At 39.8% G+C, this 23,113-nt stretch overlaps 1 protein-coding gene across 1 annotated transcript; it reads right to left on the bottom strand.

The window, feature by feature from the left end:
* Positions 1-854: 854 nt before the first annotated feature.
* LOC137267609 (phosphatidylinositol 4,5-bisphosphate 3-kinase catalytic subunit alpha isoform-like) lies at positions 855-22,861 on the bottom strand. Its single transcript, XM_067802097.1, has 21 exons — positions 22,711-22,861; positions 19,683-20,075; positions 19,238-19,456; positions 17,792-18,042; positions 16,767-16,884; positions 15,944-16,062; positions 15,662-15,847; positions 14,549-14,684; positions 14,137-14,270; positions 13,607-13,719; positions 12,221-12,302; positions 10,729-10,893; positions 9,934-10,037; positions 9,113-9,272; positions 8,295-8,404; positions 7,665-7,786; positions 6,878-6,956; positions 5,495-5,662; positions 4,713-4,830; positions 4,172-4,323; positions 855-2,324 (listed from the first exon to the last, which is right to left on the bottom strand). Exons 2-21 carry the CDS (start codon positions 20,026-20,028, stop codon positions 2,060-2,062), a joined length of 3,147 nt encoding a protein of 1,048 aa, XP_067658198.1. The 5' UTR covers positions 20,029-20,075; positions 22,711-22,861; the 3' UTR covers positions 855-2,059.
* Between the last annotated feature and the right edge of the window lie 252 nt (positions 22,862-23,113).

The following is a 23,113-nucleotide window of genomic DNA, read 5'->3' as shown; positions in this document are numbered from 1 at the left end:
CCTCCCTTCACCGGTGTGTTATGAAACACTTCCCTGTGAAATTGTATCCCCTTTATTGCTTTCATAAAATGAGTAGAAAAGCCTAATTTTCACAGATTAAGTGTATTGGCATAATTAAATTGTAAAAATCGTAATAATTACGCGCAAAACGTAAGGGTAGGCATCTCTGTAGATATATTACACAACCAGTGTTGGTGCCAGTAAAGCAGGAAAAGGTCAAATCAATCTTCATAAATTGCTACTATTTACCACCCAAAACTGGTCTCAACCAGATATGATAAATCAGAGATATGATAAATCCACACATCCTAAGGGATATCATTTGAGATAAATCCAAAAACCCCTGGACAATGTTATTGTCAAACACACTTGCATCACAATGCTTTCTGAACCATGGTGATGTCATCATTGCCATGACATCATAACCAATGAACATCAGTAACATGTCTCCTGCTGAAGCAGGTTAACTGCTTATACTCAACACACTGTTATTACTCTTTTAAAACACAAAATCTTGGAAGAGGGACTTGAATGAGTTTCAGTGATAAATACAAACTCATCCATCTGTCTTTTGATATCAGAGATGTAAACTCTTAGTGATGACAGTTAAAATCTCTCAAGCAAATCTAGGGACTGCAACATTCTTATGCTGAGGGAGATGTTTGCCTAGAATTTAAAAAAAAAAGAGAAAGAAAAAACCTCAAACAAACCAAACACATGAACAAAAAAGAAATATTGATTTGGTCAGTTCATAAATAATGCCCAGCTATATTTCGTTCACCTGGTATAGTTTCACCTGGTAAAGTTTCACCTGATACAGTACAGTCCTGCATACACACTGGACACACAGATGATTTCTTTTTTTTTTCTACTCTGATCATGTTCAGCTGGAGATGTAGTTTAACAGCATTTTACAGGATTCAGTTACATCTTGGGCTCAGCAAAACTGACCGACTAAATCAACTGTAATGACAAAACCATGCACCCTGGTCATATGTTTACAAAAGTCATAGACACAAGCAGCTCTGCTGCTGGTTCATCAATGCCATACAAGCTATACAGGGGAGTAACACCGAGGAACTCCAGATTGATGATGTCAAACCCAGAAAGGAATAACAAATACATATAACAGGGTAGTTGCTCTAATAAAAGTAGGAAATGACAATGGTAAATAGTTCAATAATATGGTGCCACTGAAACAGTGGACAACAGGGCCTATTACTTGGATCAACTAAGGTCTGTACTTAATAGTTTGATTTGACTGTTATACCAGCCATGTGTGACTGACTTACTACCTGCATGTCATTAATAGTAGTTTCAAGAATGAATGTTAAAACACTGTTTCTGTCAAGTCGTAAGGTTGTAGACAAAGAAAATGAGTCCATGTCTGAAGGAACACAGTTGGTATCTGTCCAATAAAGTGTCACAGACAATATTCCATGACAATAGAGGAGGTGGTTTGATTGATCAGATCAAGATGTAATATATAACAGTCTACAGCATCATTCTGCTGACACCATTAGCAACACAAGATGTGACCACTTAAGTGTTGGTCTGCTATGAAAGGTATTTACAGGGTGGACAACTGGTTGAGCTGACCAAATGTCTTACGATCTAATTAACAATGCGATCTTAGCGCCAAGATGACAGTAACTCCCACAAATTAACATTAACTAATGAGCGTGTGGGTTTAATTTACGCCATTTTTAGCAATATACCAGCAATATCATGGCAGGAGACACCAGAAATGGGCACCCTACATTGCAACAATGTTAGGAATCAAACCCAGGTTTTTGGCATGACAAGCAAACCTTTTAACTCCCTACATTAATACTGACATGTATACTCAGATGTTTGTTAGGCATCTAGAAGTTGGTAGGGTAAAACAAGATAGTTATAGTGCTAAGACTGCCTTCTTGAACAAGACTTAGAACTAAGATATCCAAGTGATCTTTGGCTGAGAAGACAGTGACGCCCCTTTATCAACACTGACTTACAGCATCCATAGCACTAAGATCGCATTGTGGAGGTACAGGATCCAGGACTAGGATCCACAGGGTTAGAGCCACTGCTTGATATTGTGGAAGAACCAGTCAAACTTTGTGGTCCACGAATCTCCATATGCATTTCCAAATTGTTCCATGAAGTACTTCACAGCCTCCTTCTCAGTCTTCTCCACGGCAAGAGTCTTTCGAATGTAGCCTATGTCATCTAGTGACTGAAGCTCCGGGATACCGCACGACAACATCAGTGTGAACAGCGTAATGAACAGGTGGGCATGTTTTCGCAGGAACACATATGCAGATATACACAGCTTCTGGAACCTACAATCATAACAATAAACAAAATAATAGACAGGAAGTGGGAGTGTGACCTTTAGCCAGGTAAATTAAACAATGAACTCAAGCATTGTCACTAAGGTGACATAAACCCCGCCGCAAATTATCAAATCAAACTTAATAAGCACTGAAAGTGAAGGTCGCATTTTTGTATATTTTTAAAAATCAGTTCCTTGTATCCCTGTAATAATAACAATATTAAAAGAAATTGAAATGAAGTTAAATGTCATCAAAAACATGACCAGTTAGTCACTGTTGATATTTTGCTCTGTAGTTGTTCAAATGCACAAATATTTTCAAAACTCACTTTGACATGAATATATTAGTGTTTGAAATATGCAAAAACAGTAATACAGAAATTGCTTATTGAAAATCAGTCAAGGGAAGTGTTGTATGTTTATGAAGGAAATCCAGTGAACTGTTACTGAGATATCCCATTGACACTCTTAAGACGCAGTTCAACATGCTGCAATATTCAAAGTGTTGTGGTGAGCTTGAAAAATTATGCAAGGGTCACCAAAATAAACTGGACTTGGTGCCTTGAAATCTCATAAAAGTAAGTGTTACTGTTTAGGTAGTAGTGTTTCTTTTGTTGTCAGTATATGATGTGCTGTTGAGATTGACATCCAGCAAAAAACAGTGCCTTGAGCCTGTGCTAATATCATGGATATTTGGGTAATATAAATAATGATATATGTTAAATATGTAAAGGACAGGAGTTATGACTGTTCAAGTGATAGGATCTCTGTGTGGGAAGTGAGCTAATTCTTCCCTCCCTACACACTAGTAGTGGAAACTGACTTCTATACAGTAGAACACGGATATAACGAACTCCAAGGGACCAAGGGATTTAGTTCGCTATATCCGTTGTTCGTTATTCACGTTTGACCGCCATATTGGCTTATAGAGATGAAGAGACATGTATATACATGGGCTACATATTTTTATTCTTGTACATTATGTTTGGCTTCATTTTGTAGAAGAGGCCAGTTTCGTCAGCATTAAAAATGTGTTCAGGTTTGTATTCCTCAAGATAGCCAGGTAGACGAGTTTTGTCTTCGATCTTACTCCTGATTCTACAGCCTGGATTATCTGAAGCTTTGTGTCAAAGGTGATAGGTTAAACAATGTTGATTCACCGCCCACAAGGTTGATGTATACCGCTAAGTCGCTGAGTTGACACTGAGCTGACACTGAGTGAGTTCGCTACTCACGTCGTTAATTGGGCTTGGGGTCAGGAAATCAGTTCGCTATAACCGTTAATTCGCTACCCACGGGTTCGTTCTAATGATATTATAAAGGGACCATTGACGGGACTTTTAAATTTGTTCGCTATATCCGTTTGTTCGCGATATCCGTGTTCGCTATATCCATGTTCTACTGTATCTTCATATTACCCAGCACGTACAACCATAGAGTAATCAGGACATTTTTGTTTAGCATAAACAACACATACATCACCTTGGCACAATGACAAAAAACAACAATAAATAAATAAATAAATAAAAAAAATAACCTTGACCATCTGAAAATCAACTGTTACATAGGATGTATCCCTCAGATTGGTTAATTTAAATTAAACTGCTTACATGCTATATCATGGACACGTATTCTGACTGTATAGTAAGAAGGGAGATAATTTGTGTTGCAAACCCCCTTACAAACTACAAACAAGCAAACGAACAACAAACTTGCAAATCAAACCACCCCCTCTCCATTACAAAACAAAACAAAACAAAACAAAACAAAACAAAACAAAACAAAACAAAACAAAACAAAACAACCAAAAAAGAGGGCTACAAACATCCCTACTTAGGCCAATATATTTCCTACCGTTCATACTCTTCCTGTTTGGATGGTTGGTCCGCACCCTTAGCTATTACTCGGATGAAATCCTCTGTCAGGACAAATGGAACGCGTTCTCTGTTGATCCCAAACTTTTTCTTTTTGTGATCCAAAAAATGACCAAAGTCGATGTGGAATACCTTCAAAGAAAAGAAAAGAAACAACAGCTCATCAGAATGTTTTTGTAGGAGTTGTTCTACCTTCAAAATGAACAAGTTAGGTTATTTATCAAGGCATGTCGGGTTGAGCATGTGAGTATAGTTTTACATCTCCTTCAGTAACCTTCAATTAATATCATGTCAAAAAGCACCTGAAATGGACATCTTGGGTCACCAATCCCTGGTCTTTAACTGTGAGGAGTGAACACTCTAACCACCGTGCTACCTCATCCTATGTCTGATGTTGGATAAAAGCGTAGCAAACAGTTAGGAAAAAGAAATATCGTTTAACAGCATATATGATACTGTAGTAGCTAAAAATGATGGTGTAGTTATAAAATATAATGGTGCAACAATATCATGATGCACACCTGTCCTTCTTCTGTCACCATGATGTTTTCAGGATGCCTGTCGCCGATGCCCAGCACGAATGTGGCGACACAGTAGCCTGCACATGACCTAGTAAATGCATCGATCGCTTGGTCATATCTGTAAGGAAGGCAGTGACATAAAATTGCAGGCATAACAAAGCTTCAATTGTCATGATATACAAAAAAAGTGAATCTGTTTGCAGCCCTTGTCAGGAACATTCAAGCAGTACAATGATGTACGTGATGAGTTAGTTACTTTAGAAGAAGAGATTTCAGTTCAACATGAGAGAATTTGGAAAGACGCACAAGAAATGAGGTTGTTTGTGAGACTACAGCTTTCTGAATTATCGCTGACAGTGCTGCAGCAATAAATCAAGCCCTCTCAGGAATTTATTAGCGAATCGGTTTCTGTTGTATTCTCAGAAACATGTCATTAGATATAGATTCAGACGAATGACGTCACACGATATTTAGTTGTTTTTAATCACAAAATAATCCCACAACACAAGACAGATAAATGCGCCATAACATGCGCTTCATGTAACAAAGTTACAGTATTGCACTCAAGATTGGTTATGCGCCAGAGAGTATAATTTTACGCCGCTGTTAGCTATATTCCAGCAATATCAAGGCAAAGACACCAAAAATAGGCTTTACACATTGTACCTATGTGGGGAATCAAACCCGGACTATTGGTGACTAGCTAACACCTTAACAACTAGGCTACCCAAGCGCCCATATACCCATGATGAACCTAATTGGGAAATGAATCAAAGAAGCACCTGTCTGCATTCTTCTCCTTGATCCACCGATGAAGCTGTGAGGAGTCCATCTGAATGGCAGCCCGAGTTCCTCCCCTAGACTGTATGGATGTAATTGTCTTGGCATTCCGAACAACCTGAATCAGGCCCACATCCTTCCCCGTTGCCAAGCATCCATAAGGAATCATTCTGAAATTACATGAAAGTCTGTGGTAAATATGGAATGTTTTCAAGCAAGGATCCAAAGCACACAAGCTTTGGACTTGGCAACTGGGACTGGATATGTGTCAACCAAGTCAGTGTGTCTGACCAACCGATCCATCCATCTTCTATCAAGAACAGAAGTCTGATGTTAGGAAGACTGATGATTTACCTTGACCATCTTCTACTCTTTCAGTTGATTAAAGGCAGACCTAATTTGTGGAAAACTTTCACAGGTAAAATGCTGACTAATGATACAGTGAGCGAGTGAGCGAGTATGGTTTTACACCACTTTCAGCAATATTCCAGAAATATCATGGTTGAAGGACACCAGAAACAGGCTTCACATATTGTACCTATGAGGGGAATCAAGTCCCGGTCTTCAGGGTGACAAGCCAATGCTTTAACCATTAGGCTACCCCACTGCCAATAAGATGCAGGACTTGAAGGTGAAATACACAAGCAGAGGTGTGGAACCTATTAACCTGGAAACATAATCTGACTCAACCACGATTCAGATCAGTTTTCATGTCTCTAAGGATGTAACTCTCCACGGCAAATTTATCACCTGACACAATTGAACTGTCCATGCCCAACTGACCAGAAAGACCCCACCATAAGATACAGATTATGTTTAAGCCTAAAACCATACTCACTCATATACTGCTTGTTCAGCTTGACCTGACCTACTCTATATATGCATGACCTAGCAGGTCAAATGGCGCAAACAGCAGGTCAAGTTAACTTCATTTGATAGGAGAGCAGAGAATGCTATCAACACTGCGTTTGTGAGAAGCATGCATACATCAGAAACATTAAAATGTCTGTAGATTCTTTTCTTTCTTTTTCTTTTTAAAAATGTTAGAGAATTGCTGACGATTTCTCGACACTGATATGTCAAATGGAAACTAGCTGATTGGACAAGTTGACATTCAACTGACAAAGGTGCCTCCCTTCCCAATAAAAGACCCAACCAGGTGTGACACGGCCACACAATGCTTTAGTACTCACTTGATCAGGTCAAGCTGAACAAGCTGTATGAAATTGATAACAACATTATGTTTTATGACACACGAACACATCAATTTGAGCAGTTCAAACAAATTATCACAAAACACTGAGTTGCTCAAATGGCGCAAACAGCAGGTCAAGTTAACTTCATTTGATAGGGGAGCAGAAAAACGCAAAACTCTGTACACCAACCTGAGGTCCAGGCCTTCCGCCTTCCAGATCGTGTCCATCAGCCGAATCACCTGGAGAGTCAGCATGTCCTGTCTCAGATCTAGGACAACAAACAGGATATTACCAAAGATGTTGTTCTTTTGCAAACACAAGCTGTTTGTGAGATGCTCGTTTCTTGTTGTATATTTATGACAGTAGGCACTAAATGATCAAGTCTGAATCAGACAAACCAGTGACTGATGTTATGAACAACAGTCCACTCCATTGGGAAATGAAGACTTGGAACATCACTGAATCTGACAAACGGTGAGTGAGTGAGTGAGTTTAGTTTTACGCCACACTCAGCAATATTACAGCTATATGGCGGCGGTCTGTAAATAATCAAGTCTGGACCAGACAATCCAGTGATCAACAACATGAGCATCGATCTGCGCAATTGGGAACCGATGACATGCGTCAACCAAGTCAGCGAGCCTGACCACCCGATCCCGTTAGTCGCCTCTTACGACAAGCTGAGTCGCCTTTTATGGCAAGCATGGGTTGCTGAAGGCCTATTCTACCCCGGGACCTTCACGGGTCTCTGACAAACGGATTCATTTTGCAGCTTCTAACTGCTTAATAGGGGCCAGTGCACATTAGTATTTTGAAATAGGAACTGCAGAAAGCCCAACACAAAGTGGGCCCAATAGGATGCAGCTCACCCGTTCCTTGCTCCAACTCTGCCATACAAAAAATACAGCTTGTAAGTACTAAACCCAGTTTTGCTGAAAATACCTGGCCAGATCTGCCATTACAAACAAAGGCTTACCATCACCATTCTTGAACATAAGTCTGTAGTCTGCCTGATGCACATCTCTCATCGGGTCAGGGTTACTCCACACCAACCACAGGGGGCGCTTCTTGGACGTCATGACGCGACAGTCAGCTTGTCTGGAAACAGATTGTCAACAATAAAGCCTATTTTATACATGTAGATAGAAGAAAGTAGGTGTATAGAGAAGATGGATGCAGACTTGTGGGAGAAGGGTGCAGTCTGGGACTTACGATATCTGCACCAGGATGTGGGCGTATGTTATGTGGAGGAAGAGTGCTATGATGTGTGCGTGCATGTGTGTTTGTTTTGTGTGTGTGTTTGGCATGTTAGAAGTACAATATAGAAACAAACTATAGATATCAAGCTCTTTTAATCCTCAGAGCAAGGTTTCGGTACAGATTCTTGCACCACTGTCAAGCATAAATGAGGGTTCGTAAGAGTGCAAGAACCTGTCGTCACTATCACGAATAAATGAAGTTGTTATTCATAACTTTAGAGAGAGAAAGAGTTAGAGAGAGACACAGAGAGAGAGAGAGAGTGGGAGAGGGAGAGAGAGAGAGTGGGAGAGGGAGAGAGAGAGAGTGGGAGAGGGAGAGAGAGAGATAAGAGAGAGATAAGACTTACATCACCTCCCCTAGGACATGCGCTGTGTTGAGTGGGGAGATGATGCTCTGGAGCGCCTCCTGGTAGTCAGGCTGCTGCAGCTGTTCCTGCAGGAACTTCATCTGCTCGTCCTGAAACATGAAGAGCATGTGATAGATACAAACAAGGAGTTTCTGAGCCAAAACAGAGCTGACCTGGAGATGCGTCAAGCAAACTACCAGACTCAGGCAAGAGCTGAGGTCATCACTCAGCATATGTTGGTTTTCTTATTTCACTCCACATAATATTCACTCTAGTCCACTAGCTGCGTATACTAAATTGTGATGAAGAACAGTAAAACAACAAAGTTGTCCTCATACACAGGTACCATTTAAAGGTAATAATTTTGAACCGGTTCTCAATGCTTTCAGCAACTGATTACACAAATCAGAAAATACAAAAACAATGTCAATTTTTTTCCTAACATTCCAGCCAGAATAGCCCCAAAACCTAAGCCTGTGATTCAATGACAAAATGGCCATTGTATTAATTACACCCAAGGAACTAAGTCTCAGTTGTCTTTAGGTAGAAGTCATGATCTACAGCTTTTAACAATACTCCAGCAATATCATGGTGGACGACATCAGAAATGGGATTCACACATTGTACCCATATGGAAATTCTTCAACATAACAAGCTGGTCTTCAGTGTGACAAGTGAATGCCGTAATCACTAGGCCCTTGAATATCTACAGACAAGTCAAGGGTAAACATAATGGCTACTCGCACCAGCACATCGCAGATCTTCAATCCATTTGAACACCTTTGACCATCACCAGAACAGACTATAGGCACACTTACATCTTTGACCTCTGACTTGAGCATGTCGGTGAGTTTAGTTAGCTTTTCCAATGCCTCGACCTGTCGACTCAGCGTTTTAAGGAATGACCCACACCCTCGACAGTAAGCCTCAAGCATCAGGCCAAACCGCAGCCGCGATGACGTCTGATGCATTTCCGATCTGTAGTGAAAAGTTTTATTGTTGGCTCCTTTCTACTCCTTTTCAACAACATTGCAGGATGGTCAGACACACACACTTCAAACATGATACATTAGTTTAAGAAAATACCCACTATACTCAATTTCACATAAGGGAATTTTAATAGGTACATCTTTAAAATTGTACCCTTAAATTTGATATAGGGAACCTGGGTTATGATGCAGATTATATTCGGCTTTACTAAACCTATAAGGCTGTATAAAAAAAAATACTTAATGTTTCTAAATTTTACTTTTTTTTCAAAGTGACAAGGGCAGTAGGACATTTCTCTAATTTTTGCTAGATTCAGTAACACTCAGTAACACTCTTTCCTACAGACATTCTTTCTCATAGTAGACAAATGGGTGATTGGGATGCGGCAGAGTCAATTTTTTTTTTTAAATGGCAATAAAAAATTCTTACATGTCCGAGAAACACTTCAGTTTTTTATTTAGTCTAACTATTAGCTTTTCAGTTGAAGGCTTGTCACAAACAAAACATCATATCTTGTTACAAAATAATACCAACATCCATCTTGTAGTAAAAAAATCAAAACAAAAGAAAACAAGGACAAAACATTATCAACAGACATTGTTTCTGAAATCTTTCCACTTCCAGGGCAATTACACTGTGGTGGACATACTTTAGATGCCAGAAGAAGAAGTTTCCAATCCGCTGGGACAGAAGAGCTCTCTTCAAAAGGAACTTTGTCATTGGATTGTCCATATATGGCTCATACTTCAATGCCTGAAACAACATTAAAGTATCTAAATGAAACAATAACAAAACAATCAGTTATGGTGTGTCAGTTTCTGGACACACTCAACAACATTCCAGCATATGACAGCAGCCTGTCAGAAACCTATTGACTAATATCATAAGCAATGACCAACACTGTCCAGGTAGACAAAGTCAGATAGTGTAACCTCATCCTCATTCGGGTCACACAACAAGTACTGTTTGCATATTGACACTCCCTATACTCCCCTTTTAACTTGTTTACAATTAACAATAACATTAATACTGAATTCTGTCTTCTAGATTAATTACTACATCTAACAGCAGTGGAAGTGTGAGAGAGTTCTTGAACGGTTCTCAATGCTCCTGCTGTTGATCACTGGATTGTCAGCTCCAGAATCAATTATTTACAAACCACTGTCATTTAGCAGGAATAGCGCAGAATGAATGAACAAATGAGCAAATAAATCAATAAATGTGTCCATCAATAAAGTTACATAATGCAAGTAGTAGGAAATGAGCTCAGCATACAACCACTGGAGTCTACGCTTACTCTAGTGAAACCCATAGAAATGGATCTGAAACGACCTCCAGTTTCTGGCATGGCCAAGGGAGGCAATTCTGCACATCAGTCTCTCTCGGGACTGTATCACCTTATTCCCCTCCAAAAGTCCAAGATAACAGGAGAATAAGTGCCCACCTGCACAAGCTGAAGAAGATACTGAGACAGTTTGTCGTCGCGGAGACCACGGTCCAGACATTCCACGGCAAACTGTCGGACTCTCAGATCAGAGTAGGAGCAGTCTAACAGTTCCAAGGCCACCTCCGGCACAACCGAAGGCCATCTTCTCAATAACACATATAACTGAAATTAATGGGAACTACTGTGAAACACCATTCAGTCAAAGTTAAAACAAAGAGGTATACCAGGAATTAAACCAAGAGTATGGACTATACTGAAAGTGGGGTGATAATTTTGTTACTGTTAGTCCGCTAACATTTTGTGTGCAAATAATCATCTGTTACAGTTCCATTTCGCATGAATGTGCCGAGAATGATCTCAGTAAAAGGCTTATTTGACAAGTGTTTGCCACTAATGTGGCAATGACTCCGGACTCTAAAGAAGACTGTAATATTTATAAAAAATTCACTGCTTTTTACTTCTTGGTCACACACAAGATGTATGAAATGACTGGTATCTGCATAATCACCCAATGTAGGCTGTCAACAACTTGAAGACATTTGTTTTATGAGATACTGCGATAACATACATTTGATAAGTGAACAAGGTCACAAGAATCAACTGATGTGTGTGTAATCCCTGAATGTAGGCTGTCAGCAGATTAAAAAACATTGGGTACAACAGTGCAAGAGATATCAGGTGAACAAGAGCTTGAAAACATGGTAAAAGAGTTGGGGTGACCTTGAAGAGAAGGTCAAGATGACAAAATCGACTGGTGTCTACCTAATGCCCCAATGTAGGCTGTCATAAAACTTTAAGACATTTGGTACAACAGTTTATGTGATATGGCATTAAAAAGAGTTTGAAAAGTGGTCAAAGGTTGTGTTGACCGTGAAAGTAAGGTCACCAAAATCAAGTGGTGTCTGCATAATCCCCCAATGTAGGCTGTCACCAGATTTGAAGACATTAGGTACAATTGTTCATGAAACATTGTGTTAACAAGAGTGTGAAGAGTGGTCAAAAAGCTGGGGTGCCTTTGAAGATAGGGTCAAGATCACCAGAATCAAATGGTGTATGTGCAATCCCCCAGTGTAGGTTGTCATCAAATTTTAAGACATTGGGTACAACAGTTTATGAGATATTGCATTAACAGGAGTTGTGGTGACCTTGAAAATATAAGATCAAGGTCACATAAATCAACTGGTGTCTGTGTAATCCCCAGGGTAAGGCTATCACCAATTTTGAAGACAATTTTGGTTAAAACAGTTCATAAGATATTGCATTAACAGGAGTTTGAAGAGTGGTCAAAGTGGCAGGGTGACCTTGAAGATAAGGTCAAGGTCATCAAAATCAACTGGTGTCTATGTAGGCTGTCACCAAATTTCAAGTCATTGGGTATAACAGTTCATGAGATAACGAGTCAAAAAGAATTGGGACGTGCATATGTAGGGACATAACACACGACTGAATACATAGTCCAGACAATAAAACTCAAACCATGAATACCAACCTGTGCCACATTTTCTCTGTCATTCCACTTCACAGAGGACAACAGCTTGGGTAGAGAGTGGGGCATCGCTAAACAAAGCTCCCTGAAACAAAACAGCACATGTAGGAGACACTGAAACATACACGCACAACACATACACTGTACCTCACAGGACCTTCAATTACTTCTGGGCCAGACAAACCAGTGACTTACATAATAAGCGAGTATTTACTAGGACATTACGACATACATGCGAGTGAGTGACTTCTGTTGACAACTGTTATTACCAACACTCCAGCAACATCATGGCTGGGAACACTGGAAATGGGCATCACACATTGTACCCACCTGGAAATCAAACTCGTGTCTTTGTTCTGATGACTGAACTAGTTATGATGAAGTCAAACGTGTTGGTGTGCATACGGCAAAGAGAAAGGAGAGAACACAAAGGTTATCAAGTTCTACTTCAGAAAACACTACAACCAAATTTAGTTGAAACCAAACGTGTTGGAATGGAAGCACAAAACAGATCTTATTCAGAAATTCAACAGGTACCAGCACACCACCAGACCAATCTATGTGACAAGTTTGGTGAAGAAATTTAAAAGGTATTACAGTTCTGCTCCTGAAAAGAACACTACCACCGATTCAGTCAAAGTCAAATTTGTTGCCATGGAAATGCAGAAAAATATTTTATTCAGAAATCCAAAACTACCAAAAGGCACCAGTACACAACAAGATCAATCTGTGTGCCAAGTTTGGTGAAGAAAGAGAGAACAGTTTTAAAGTTCTGCTCCACCAAATTCAGTCAGTCAAACTTGTTGCCATGGAAATGCAGTAAATATTTTATTCAGAAATTCAAATGAACCAGTTCACCACCAGATCTATGTATGTGCCAAGCTTGGTGAAGAAATAGTGAACAGTTTTGAAGTTCTCCTTTGGAAAAGAGCACATCAACAAATACAAAGTCGAACTTGTTGCCATGGAAACGCAAAAAACATTTTATTCAGAAATCCAAAAATACCAAAAGGCACAAGTACACCACCAGAACTGTCTGCGTCATGTTTGGTTTAGCAATAGTGAATGGTTTTGAGTGTTCCCGTCTGGAGAAGACAAATGTGCACAGATGGACAGACGGACAAAGCGCATTTTAACACCCCCCACAAAACATGTTGCGGGGATAACAAAACCCGAGCAATTGGTTAACAACAAGCGTGGGATGGTTGGGACCTGTTCTAAACCCACACAGGATCCAGGCATATGACAGTCTACAGATGAAAACTTAATTCTTCCTCGGTCAGAAACCTGAGTTAAAAGTGATCAGTTCTGATTTTAAGTGTATTTCTACAATATTACATATCCTCTTCACAATATCACATGGTCAGTGTGAAAAGTCATATTAACTACCTCCTCTTCCACAAGAGTTCCTTGTCCTGCTCTGACAGATCTGACAGAGGGTCTTTACTAATGATGTCCTCCAACATCTTCCTGTCACGCTCTAACTCTTGTTTGGTGTCAATCTGCAACATAATTAACAGGAAATCTCCAGGTGAGGAATAATAGAGAGGTATGAGTAAAGATAGATATGATTTTGGAGATAAACATCATGTGTTGGCCAATATCCAGGTGTTACTGAGTATTTGAAGCACGGGAATGCATTTGGAACCGACGGCGTCAGCCCTGTTGATGACGCAACAAAACTATTGTTTGCGAGGTTTCTACGTGTCAGTACACAGTAAATAGTCTTGCAGTTTCCGGGAATCTAATACCATTTGATCATGTTTTTCAACCAATCAGATTACAGAACACAGTGACTTTTGGTTTACAATCATAGATATGAATCCATTTTATCTCAAATGATTTTCTGTTTTCATAACTTATGGTTATACACAGATACAGTCATTAGTATCATTGCAGGTGAAGGTCGTCTGCCTCACCTGGCTGTATGTGTCCCGATGTGTGATGTGATTGGCCAGCTGTTCGAAGTGCGAGTCAGGGGGATACCGTACAGGATGGCTGAATCGGTCAAACTCAAGCTCCAGACATGGACAGTCTTTGTCCGGGTTGGATCCTGGAATGGTGAGCCAAAGTCAGCTACATGATCAGGAACGACGACACACAATTTACTTTTAGGGACAGGCCATTTAAATCAATGTCCCTAAAAACCTTTCCCTGAGAGCTGACCGATATTGTTGGTTGTTTTCACAACCCTGATTTCCAATATTTATTGTTGTCGTATTTTCTACAAGAACATTAATACACCAGAGAAGTACAAATATTGCAGTGAGAATCAAACCTACATTTGAAGCATGACAAGACATGGAACCATCTTCCAAACCACAGACGTACCTGGTGATCCGATGGGATTAAGCAAGTCGTCCATTCCTTGAGGCATCGGCCAGAGGTGAAGGCTGATCTTTTCCGACAGGAGACGGTCATTGAAGTCAAACATCTGAAGGTTGCCCCATGCCAGAGCATAGTGAACCTTTAGAATACAGGGATATTTGCAACTGTTCAGCAATATGACGGTGGGGGGCACAAGAACAAGCTTGACACACTGCAATACCAAGCATGTTTAATCCACTCACCATCCAACTTATATCAGTTTATACATTCCTTCACAGATCTTCAGCTTTACAGTCGAGAGTTAGGTTTTAAACTTCTTAAACTATTTCAGCAAAATGATCTGTGGTGAAAACCCTAAGTAATGCTGGTCAAAAATGTCTACCAGTCCAGTTAAAATGCTGAGTGTGGGTGTGGAGCTGAAAATGTAGAATCATAAACAGAGTGAATCTGGATTTGTGTGTACTGGATTTGGAAACCCTCGATCATTCCAGCATCCCAGAGAGGGTCAACTCTGCTCCTGAGACAAAGGCACAGTGATTTCAAGTTTGAAAGTCATGCTAAATGCTATCAAACCACTAGAAGATAATTCAGCAAATCAAGACTTAAAAGTGAACACACAATCCAGATCTTTTTACCATGCTTACACAGTTTCACATGGTCTGAAAAGCTACTTTATTACAATAAGACATGCAGCATGTAGAAACTGTGTCTTTGCATCAGCTATAATGAAGAAATGAAAGAATTTGGGCCAAATCTCACCTTGCAATGTCAGTGCAACTACCATGTCAGATGTGGTAAGCTGACAGTTCTTCCTGTAATAGTTTGTTTCCCTTTTTAATGCCACAATCAGCAATATTCCAGCTATATTAGGGCAATCTGTACCTAGCAAGGACCAGTGAATCAAGCCATCTACAGCATGGACAATGGGATATGATTTGTTATGACCAAGTCAGTGAGCCTGACCCCCCAATCCAGTTAGTCGGGTTATATACAAGCACAGGTTGCTGAAGAGAACAATTCATAGGTTTCCCTTGTAACATCCTTGGCCAGTTTTCTGTCAACACCACCCCATGTTTGGACATCTTAAACCATATCTTTGGAACAAAATAATCCAACCTTTTTGTTCTTCCTCTTGGAGACAGAGCAAATTGAGAGACAGAGACGAGCACTGCGAGGGATATCGGGGATGGGCAGAAACTCCAGCCACTGATCCCAGCGTGGGTTGGTCGAGTCCACCTGCTGCGTGTTACGTGCTTCACAAAGAGGCTCAGTTCCGTGGTACACACACGCCTTCACGTAAATCTGAAGTAAGAAGAAAACAGACAATAATAAGAATTGTCAAAGAACAAGACCTGGAACTTAGTCGCCAGGTTGGTAAACTTGATACAGCATGCATACCTTGCCCAGCTCCTTGACGTTGACGTATGTGGCACAGTTCATCTTTATCCTCAGCATGGCCTGGACATCCCACAGCGAGACAGTCTGCTGGTTGTTGATCTCATTCAGAGCCTGAATACCTAAAATCAACCACAAACAAGGGAAGTAACTCTCTATGTTCAGTGGCGTGGAAATAGGATCACACACACAAAAGAAACTGAATATTCTCTTGTTATGAACTAATAAAACCTTATGCACCAAATTTACTGAAATATCATGGCAGAAAACATAACAAATAAGCTTAAAGTATTGTGAGGGGAACTGTAGAGGCAAGGCAACTCAATACATTAACTACTAACAAAAGTAACATACCCAACTGCCCATTCACTATCATGAAAAACATCAAATTACCATGTACAGATACCCAATAACAATCATCACCGAGAGAGTGAGTGATGGAGTTTATTTTTATGCCACACTCAGCAGTATTCCAGCTATGGGGCAGCAGTCTGTAAATAATCGAGTCTGGACCAGACAATCCAGTCATCAACAGCATGAGCATCCATCTGTGCAATTGGGAACCAATGACACGTCAACCTAATCAGCAAGCCTGACCACCTGACCCCGTTACTCACCCCTTAAATCAAGTATAGTCACCTTTCGTGACGAGCATGGGTTGCTGAAGACCTGTTCTAACCCAGATCTTCATGGGTTGATAATCATTACTAGAGACAATATTAATCAAGGTGCACATCCAAACTGGACTGTTCTATGTATGGTATAATTACACCTAGACTGTTGCTGAATGAGTCTTTACATAGATACGCAAATTTCACTGACATACCTCGTACAGAATATGATGGCAGGAAGAACTCATTCTCATGTAGGGAGTCAAACACACTCTCCTTCAGCAACAGCATCAGCTGTGGAATCTTCTCATTGGCGATGCACTCGCGGATCGGCTGCAGACGTCACAGAATTGAATCAATTGTCACAACATAATTAGTAGTTTTCTTCAAAATACAAGTCAGAAGAACTCACAAAGATTTGGTTCGTTTTTTTGAAAATCGAATCTGACACCTTAGTCTTGAATTTCAATAACCATTATCACAATTTCAATTCAATATTTGAATACCTATTAATTCCACACACCCAGAATCTAATTCTGACTCCAACTCTAGCAGTTTCAAGCACTGAATAAAGATGGAACATGATTGGCTGACACCTGGCTAATTACCTAATGAGAACTGTTGCTAGGAGACACTGCCAAATGGATGATGGATTTCATGCTCAAAAATCTGACTCTGAGAGTTAAATGAAATCTAGTGTTAAACTTGTATGAAAAATCAAATCAAAAGTGATTAAATCAAAAGTGGAATATCAAAAACTGAATCGGAACGAGGTCTGGTTCAACAAAATCCCACTGAAACATGACACTTGCAATGCAAAGATATAAGCTCAGGCTAGCATGATGGCTGCCTGAAAACAATCTTACTATCTTCACTCACTTGTACTGTCAACTGATTTTATATCAGTGAATACAAGCTGATGGGTCTTCCCATATTTAACATTGGTAGAATCTGACCATACTTAATATATTTTGGATGCATTGCTTCGGTGTGTAGCACGTTTGAGATGAAAACCAGTTTCAAACAAGTATGAAGTTTCTAAAGGGAAACAATAGTTCTGAAAGAAAAGAACAGATTTTCCCATGAGTTTATAGTGTAAAGAGTGCAATTGTTTAAACTGGTAAACAATCAGATTTCATTAGCATCATGTGTACCAAACACGCCAAAACATCGTAGAGGTGTCGTACAGATGAGTTGCTCTGACCTCCATAAATCTCACCCAACTCGATAGTCAGCTCACCTTATACTGGCTTATTGGACAGTCCTCCAGGAAAAACTGGTCACATCCACACACTTTTAGGACATACGCATGACTGTATTCCTCAATGCATCGCTGTGTGTGCTCCTTTGACATCATCATGAGTCTACTTCGTCGACGGATGGTTTCCGCAATCACATCTGTTGGTGTTGCATTGTGGGCAACCTTTACGCTGTATTTAGATCTATTATTGTCCTCGGCCACAACCCACACACAGATTATCACAGAGTTATCTGAAAATGAGACACAGTTTAACAGTTTTTACTCAACATTGGAAACATCTTCATAACATCATAAGCACCCTTCCTTCTCTACTATATCCCAGCTACCATGGCAACCCATTCTTTTCATATTCAGGCTGTTTGACAACAATCTTCAGGTAACCATGATTACACAATGCCATTTAGAAAGTTGTCAAATATAATAAGTCAGTCACATTATCACCAGCAAACAAAGTCAGCCACCTATCCTGTGCAGCCAACCTGACTTCCACAGCTGGCGATTGGGTGCCTGACTCTGAAGGTATGGGTTCCAATCCCGGATGGCAGAGTGTAATACCAAATATAACATGTAACGTTCAGGTAACCAGTCTAGACCAGACACTCCAGTGATTGATATCAAGAACATAATTCTGCGCCATCAGCAACCAAATAACTGACCTGGTAACCCCAAACCAGTCAGTCACTACTTGTACTTGTCTAATCACACAAAACAAGGGGAATACAATGAGTGAGTGAGCGAGTTTAGCCATGAATAACATTCCAACTATATCTTTGTAAGTAAATGAGTCTGGACCAGACAATCCAGTCATTTGCAGCATGAGCATTGATCAGTGCAACTGGGAACCAATGACATGTGTCAACCCAGTAGCAAGCCTGACCACCTGATCCCGTTAGTTGCCTCTTATGACAAGGATAGTCGCCTTTTCTAGCAAGCATGGATTGCTAAGACTTATTCTACCCTGGATTTTCACAGGTCAGAGATACAAGGAATATGGGTTGTCAGACTCATAGACTTCAAAGGGCATATTCCATTGTACACCAACATGGGAGATGCTCATGATATCAATCATGCATTTCATCAATCTAGACTTGATTATTTACACTCCTCAATACTATGACAGACATGAGTGAGTTTACTTTGATGCCACTTTTAGAATATTCCTGCAACATCATGGTGGGGACACCAACGATGGGGTTCACACACTGTACCCATGTGGGAAATCAAACCTGTGTCTGTGATGAGCAAATGCTCTAAGCACTACTCTAACCCCTGACTCTAACCCCTGACTCTCCCTAACTCTAACCCCTAACCCTAATCCCTCACCTCTAACCCCTGACTCTAACCAGCCTTGTGCAACAAATAAAACAATTAATATTTTTCAAAAGACTAAACATACAAAACATATTATAGAACTACTACACTCACCATCACCAAACTTTTTCAGTTTTTCAGTGAGATGTGGTGGCAGCACTTGATTTGATTCAATATCGGGTGGATATGCATACATCGCCCGACTAAGAATGTTATCCTTCTCCCGCTGGTCGATTGTCTCCTTGCACACTCCCAGAATGTTCCGTCGAAATGTCATCACCTCCAGATCTTTCATCTCATTGAATTCATTCACAGGTTTTCCAATCAACATTCCTAAAAATTGCAAGAAAATAAATTATTTCAAAATTTGTTGAAACATTCATGTTTTCAATAAATGTTTTGCAATCTTGATAACCCATGGACTACATACATATGTACTGGTAGTCCTGTAAACTAGTAAAGAAACATGGTATAATTTGTGTTGCTATATCTCCAGCCAGTCAAATGAAAACTTGGATTGAGAATGTTGAGTTGTATGAATGATAAAAATTTAACATACCTATTTCATAATTTAACATTTTTTCCTCTCGGTTTCCAATTGGTTCCATCACTTTGAGAGTGGCTTGAAACAATCGCAAGTCACACAGTCTCCGAGTTTCATCATAGAACTCTTCTCGCTCAGCATCCTGGGTAATTCCAACAAATATGTATGACTCGGCACACAGAAGATGGCCATGGAGGGGATATTTCTTGGACTCTATCCACAGATCAGTTTTGATTTTCTCCAGAGTTGCATCCCTGTTGCACAACATTGGTACAATGATGCCGGTCGGAAGGAGACAGTCAACTGGCACCTGTGAGGGCATCAAATGATGCCCCCATAATTCCCCTGAGCTTGGCGGCATCACTGACACTTGAACCTCAGTCAAGAAAACATTTAGGTGCTAGGTTCCTGTAATACAAACAATCAATTGGCTGAGTGAGTGAATATATTTAGTTGTTACACCATTCATAATTCCAGCACTATAACAGCAGAAGGACACCGGAATTGGTAAACAAGCATATATGAAACTGCAGGGTAAATCAAGACAGCTTTCCCTTCTAGGATAAGAAGTTGTGCTACCATTCTTGAAACAAAACCTTTGAAGCAATAAACTCAACTGCAAAATGTTCTTCTCCACAACCTCAGGTTCTCCCTACCAGCAAGTTGTGTGTCAAACCCACATAAGAACAAAAGAAGTCTGGTGAATAGAGCATCTGCCTGTAGGAAGGAAGGCTGGTTCTAACATTCTCATAATACTTACAAACAAACCAAACATTTTGGGGTATATAAACTTCTTTAGTTGTTAAACATGACTTTTCAGGGTTAACTGTTAATTGATTGGGTGCCGGTCAAATCGCCCCAGCAAATTTGGTCAAATCGCCCCAGATATTTGGTCAAATCGCCCCAGGAGGGTAGTCAAAACGCCACAGTTTATTCAAAATGGTCTGATATATGCCATAAATGCATGGTTTTGTCAACTTCCATACTATATTCTTCACATAATATTATGTGTTATATTATTAGTAATATCCCATGCCTAGGCAACACCGTAATACCAATTATTTGGTAAAGAATTACAATCTGTATAAAACTTCCATGTTACAGCCTTCACATGATACTATGTAGTAATGTTTCTGATAAATATTTAACTAGTAAACTGATAAGAGCAAAAGTAATATTCATGGATAGACAACACTTATAACACCAATTATTTGCATGTTATCTATGCTTTTGTTAATTACAAGAATTAAATGAAAGGCTTGTATAGAATGTTTTCTTTTTTTTTTTTTTTTGGGGGGGGGGGGGGGGGGGCCGTAAATGTACAGTTTTTGACCCGTGAAGGTCCCGGGGTAGAATAGGCCTTCAGCAACCCATGCTTGCCATAAAAGGCCACTCAGCTTGTCGTAAGAGGCAGGCTCGCTGACTTGGTTGACACATGTCATCGGTTCCCAATTGCGCAGATCGATGCTCATGTTGTTGATCACTGGATTGTCTGGTCCAGACTCGATTATTTACAGACCGCCGCCATATAGCTGTAATATTGCTGAGTGCGGCGTAAAACTAAACTCACTCACTCACTCACTACAGTTTTTGTCAGCAAGTATGGGACTAAATACATATCAAAACAATCTACGGGTGCTCTTGTCAAAAAGTGCGGCCGTAAATGCATAGGTTTTCTCAACAAGTATAGTATAATACTTATGAAAACAATTTACTGGGTTTTTTTTAATTACTCTTGTCAAAAAGTGAGGCCGTAAATTCATAGCTTTGGTCAGCAAGTATGGTATAATACTTATCAAAACAAGAGTCATCAGAAGATGACATATCCCATATTGTTTCCATGGAATTCATGAAAATTATAAATGCCATACATCTGTAACCAGCAAAGTCACAATTTCAAGATCTGTCTCATATATCTGCCAAGATCTGTTGAAAGATATGAAATGGTTTTCGAGTTCTGCTCAGGAAACAAAGCCCATCCCTCCATTTTGAGGGATGATATTATTACTAATAATATAACACATAATATTATGTGAAGAATATAGTATGGAAATTGACAAAACCATGCATTTATGGCATATATCAGACCATTTTGAATAAACTGGAGTGTTTTGACTACCCTCCTGGGACGATTTGACCAAATATCTGGGGCGATTTGACCATATTTGCTGGGGCGTTTTGTCGCTGGGGCGATTTGACTGGCACCCAACTGATTTCAGAAGCTGATTGGAAACATACAACAATAAATATCACAAAAGTACATTTCAGGCAAAATATTACCAACACAGAAGTCATATTTTCTTACAAGTCAAATATTTCTTTTCATTGATTAATGTTTGGCTGTTTAATATTTTGTAACATTTAGACCCATGAAGGTCCCGGGGTAGAATAGACCTTCAGCAACCCATGCTTGCCTTAAAAGGTGACTGTGCTTGTTATAAGAGGCGACTAAAATGATCAGGTGGTCAGGCTTGCTGACTTGGTTGACACATCATCAGTTCCCAATTGTGCAGATTGATGCTCATGTTGTTGGTAACTGGATTGTCTGGTCCAGACTTGATGATTTACAGACCACCGCCATATAGCTGGAATATTGCTCAGTGTGGCATAAAACTAAACTCAGTCATTCACCATGTAACATTTATGCTGCAAATATAAATATTAGTAAAACAAGCACCAAAATGTATCAGCCAAACAGTAAACATTCAACAAGTCGATCTTACCAACATGAAATCACTAATATAACACCAACTTCACTATAACAAATATGGCAAAACCAACACGATCACCTCACATTTCTTAGTTTCTGAAAAGTCATTTGTTGAGCAATAACAGATACAACACACATGGCAATCACGTGACAGTATTGAGACAGCTATTTGTGTCCCTGAATGACTAACTTGGACACTCCTGCGTAGAAGACACAAGAAACATCAACAAAATACGTCTGTTTTGGTAAACAAACGAGCGCGCTTCAGACAGTGCGCGTGTAAAAACGATCCACGTTGACAGATTTCATGGGTTCACAATCTACACAACTTACTATGTGAACCACCTGGGGCGATTGAGAAAATGGACAAGGATGACATCTTAATGGCAATTGTCACAGGTCATCACATGGCAAATTTTTGCTGCACTTTGTCAAATTCTGGTCTCTGAACTCAACATCATTCAGGCTTCCGGTATTAGCAGCTACTATACGTGTTACGACTAACTTCGTTCATCAAGTCACTACGAAATACCACTTGCCATTCTTTCAATTGATATTTATCTTGCACATATAAACAGTCAAATTAATGCACTAAAAAGATAAATTTCATTTAATGGTACTCAATCTACAATTATTTCTTGTATTTTTAAATATTGAAATAGAAACAGTTTTCATACATTACTGTTTTGTCGAATGCATTTGTGACAACCGGTGTAACATTTAATTACGTCTCCTT

This window comes from Haliotis asinina, chromosome 16 (genome assembly GCF_037392515.1).
Source record: "Haliotis asinina isolate JCU_RB_2024 chromosome 16, JCU_Hal_asi_v2, whole genome shotgun sequence".
NCBI classification, from domain to species: Eukaryota; Metazoa; Mollusca; class Gastropoda; order Lepetellida; family Haliotidae; genus Haliotis; species Haliotis asinina.
Note: the sequence above shows the minus strand (reverse complement) of the source record. Positions and strands in the feature narration are given on the sequence as shown.